Source organism: Pocillopora verrucosa, chromosome 5 (genome assembly GCF_036669915.1).
Source record: "Pocillopora verrucosa isolate sample1 chromosome 5, ASM3666991v2, whole genome shotgun sequence".
Taxonomy (NCBI): Eukaryota; Metazoa; Cnidaria; class Anthozoa; order Scleractinia; family Pocilloporidae; genus Pocillopora; species Pocillopora verrucosa.
In genome coordinates, this window is record NC_089316.1 from 5,807,092 (window position 1) to 5,810,560 (window position 3,469).

Below are 3,469 nucleotides of genomic sequence, written 5' to 3' on the forward strand. Positions count from 1 at the left end.
AGAAAGACATTGTTTCGAAAAACATTGTTTCGAAAAACATATGTTCACATCTGGGAAGAACAATGCACTTATTTACTTCTTATCTTATAATTTAGTGAAATGTTAATTCTATTGGAAGTTTTTTGTAGACTATTGATAAGAAGATACGTTTTAAATTATATGCAAATTATTGTCAAGGTCAGAAAAATAAGTACTACTTAGTTGAAGTGGTAATTGCACTTGAAAGTTTTTAATGCGTGTTAATCTGCAAAAATTTGCATTGTTTTGAAGAAGAACGTTCTATATATATATATATATATATATTATTGTTTTTTCTTTTTATTCGCCACGCAACAGCTGCATTTAACAATTGCGTCAAACTGTCAAACTTATCACTATCATATGTGCAAAATATACCAACGTACAAATAACTAATGTTTCTGCGTTTGGTTCACCAACAAGTAAACGGAGAAAAGAAGAGTATTGCTATGAGTTCGTTGCACTACCATTTGTTTCTATTCCTGTGCTTCTATGCTGCTGTTCAGGCTCAATACAGAGAAGGCGATATCATGTTGGGCGGACTTTTTAGCGTGCACCAGGTGCCATACTGGCCAGGGTCGCAATTTGAAGAGATATATTTGAGAGGACTTGGTCGCATGCAGGCCATGATCTTCGCAATCGAACGAATAAACAATGACACAAGTCTTCTTTCGAACATTTCCCTAGGATATGACATAAGGGATTACGGTGGAAACCTCTCAAAAGCTGCGGGACTCATTTATCAACTACTGACCGTTGATTCTTGCGTCAATTTAAGCCAAAATGCCCCAAGAAAGAAAGCCATCATTTCTTTAATAGGCCCAAACGAATCAAGAACAGCGTTATTCATTGGTGGATTTCTTCGGATGCTCAATGTTTCGAGCATAACTGGAACAGCAACCAGTACGGAGCTTAGCTCTTTTACCTATAAACATTTATATCGAACAGTGCCTTCGGACAAGTTTCTTGCAAAAGCGATGGTTGACTTAATTACGCACTTTAACTGGGGTTATGTTGCTGTGGTTGGACAAGATGATTCGTATGGAAGAAGTGGAGAATGGGCAGTGGTTAGCGAAAGTTCGTCAAGGAAGAGCTCGTTCTGTATTGCTTCGACGGAGTTTATACGCCTCGAAAGTCCGCATCTGAGTGTTCGGAACATAGTTAAAAAGCTTAAACAGATGGACAATGTCAAAGTTGTGATCTTATGGTTATACGAGAATTACCAAACGAAGTTTTTGGCAGAGGTTCAGAGGCAAAACCTAACTGGACGTGTGTGGATTTTGAGCGAGATTCATTCAACTTCTACACTGCCAGTAAAAGGTATTCTGGAGAGCTCTTTAGGATTTCAATTCCATAAATTCAGCGACTCTGGCTTCAAGGAATATTTAAAAGAAATATTGGTCAAGGAGAGAGATGATAGAAGTTTTTCTGAATGGAACCACATTACAAGCGAAAAATGGAAGTTCTTGAAGAACATGAAGTGTGTTCATCGCCAAATTGAGCAGTGCTCTAACGAGTTGATTAAAGAAATCTACAGCTCCTATGTTCCGTACATCATTGACGCCGTATATGCCGTGGCACACGCACTAGATATTTTCAATCGAAATTTTAGCTATGACGAGACCAAAGATCGGGCGAAACTGCAGATAACCAATAGTTTTGACGTGCAGAAACTTCTTGGCCGCGTCAGTTTTGACGGACTAACTGGAAAAATCAAGTTCGATCGATTTGGCGACAGGAGCTCAGCGTATTATGACATTTTCAGCTTTAAAAATGTACCCAATGGAGATGTGGAGAGTGTAAAAATGGTGCTGATAGGAGAATGGAAAAATTCACAGAAAAACGAAACTCGCTTGATTTTTCATGAAGCCCTGAATTGGACGACTAAATCTGGTCGCCCTCCGAAATCGGAATGTTCGGAACAGTGTCCTCCTGGAACAAGGAAATCTTCTACCTCACCTTGTTGTTGGCAGTGCCTTCCGTGCCTTGGTGAAACCATCAGCTCATCTGCTGGTTCTGAAAGCTGCAGAGAATGTCCCAACGGAACAATATCTAACCCAGCGAATACAGAATGTGTCGCCTTACCCTCTGCCAACATAAGCTATACGAATATAACCGGAATTGTGATTCTAACGTTTGGCACCCTCGGAGTAGTTGTCACATTGTTTTGTCTGGCTGCCCTCTGCAAATTCTGGAATAGTCCCATCGTCAAGGCATCTAATAGGGAGCTTAGCCTTTCCCTTTTACTTACAATTCTTGCATCATTCTCTCTGGTATATATTGATGTCTTTAAAACCACAAATACAATTTGCATGATCATATACCCGTTACGTTATTTGACCTATAACATCTGTCTCTCCACATTATTGGTAAAGGTGTTGCTTATTTCCTGTGCTTTTCGGGTTCCCATTATGACCAGTTTGGAACTCACTTCTCTTCCAAACAAAGCGCAGGTTGGGATTGTTATAGTATTTCTAGCGCCACTGTTGTCGGTGCTGATGTCATGGTTGTTTTTGGATCCACCCTTCAACTTCCAACATATCTATCCGAAACGTTACACCTTTAACGAATGCAAGGCATACTCCAGCTCAGTTGGAAAGTCTCTATTCCTGGCAACATGCTTTTATATCTTCTTCCAAATGCTGGTGTCCTCGGTCTGTGCCTTTAAGGTTAGGAAGATTCCTGAAAATTTCAGCGAGGCCAAACGAATCGCCTTTTCCATGTACATATTTTTGTTCTCGTTGCTTTGTTATCACCCGGTAGAATTGTCCTTGAATGGATGGTATGTAACGGTTGTGGACTGTGTAACAACTCTTTTGAGCGCGTACGGTTTCCTTTGTTGTCTATTTTTGCCCAAAATGTATATTCTGTTCTTCAGGCAGGAGATGAACGATGCGAATGGCATAAGACAAGAAGTCACTCAGTTCTCGTTTAGTTCAGGTTGTGTACGCGTAAACCCTGCTTTTGATAGTTCAAATTAGCGAGCTGAATTGTACAATAAGCTTTCTTAAGATCGGTAATTTTGTTCAAGTGTGCCATAGACCTCTAAGTAAATGAAATTTGAATCCAATATTGAAGAAAATTTTAACTTTTAATTAGCACTGCATTACAAATATAGGCTTCAAGCCATAAAAACACTTAAAGTTGCCATGGATTGTTTCTTTTTATGTTTTAGGATGGCTTAGGTATCGGGAATTTTAAATTTTCTTTCTTGATGGCAAGGAAGGAAACATTATTTAAGAAAACAAAGGGCAACGAAAGCGCGGAATAATAAACTGACATTTTTCATTTTTAATCTTCCCTCATGATTGACTATCTCTCTGGCATCTGTGCTGGGATTGGACTTTAAGCCTATTCTTTGTTATCCCTATTCATGGACTCCTTTCCACATATTAGCCCTGCCCTCACACAAGGCAAAGAGTCTTTTAATACCTTCGTCCATCCATTTCCT

General features: G+C 39.4%; 1 protein-coding gene across 1 annotated transcript; it reads left to right on the forward strand.

The window, feature by feature from the left end:
- The first annotated feature begins 413 nt into the window (after positions 1 to 413).
- LOC136280664 (extracellular calcium-sensing receptor-like) lies at positions 414 to 3,051 on the forward strand. The gene has a single exon (XM_066166300.1). It carries the CDS (start codon positions 414 to 416, stop codon positions 2,997 to 2,999), a length of 2,586 nt encoding a protein of 861 aa, XP_066022397.1. The 3' UTR covers positions 3,000 to 3,051.
- The last annotated feature ends 418 nt before the right edge of the window (positions 3,052 to 3,469 follow it).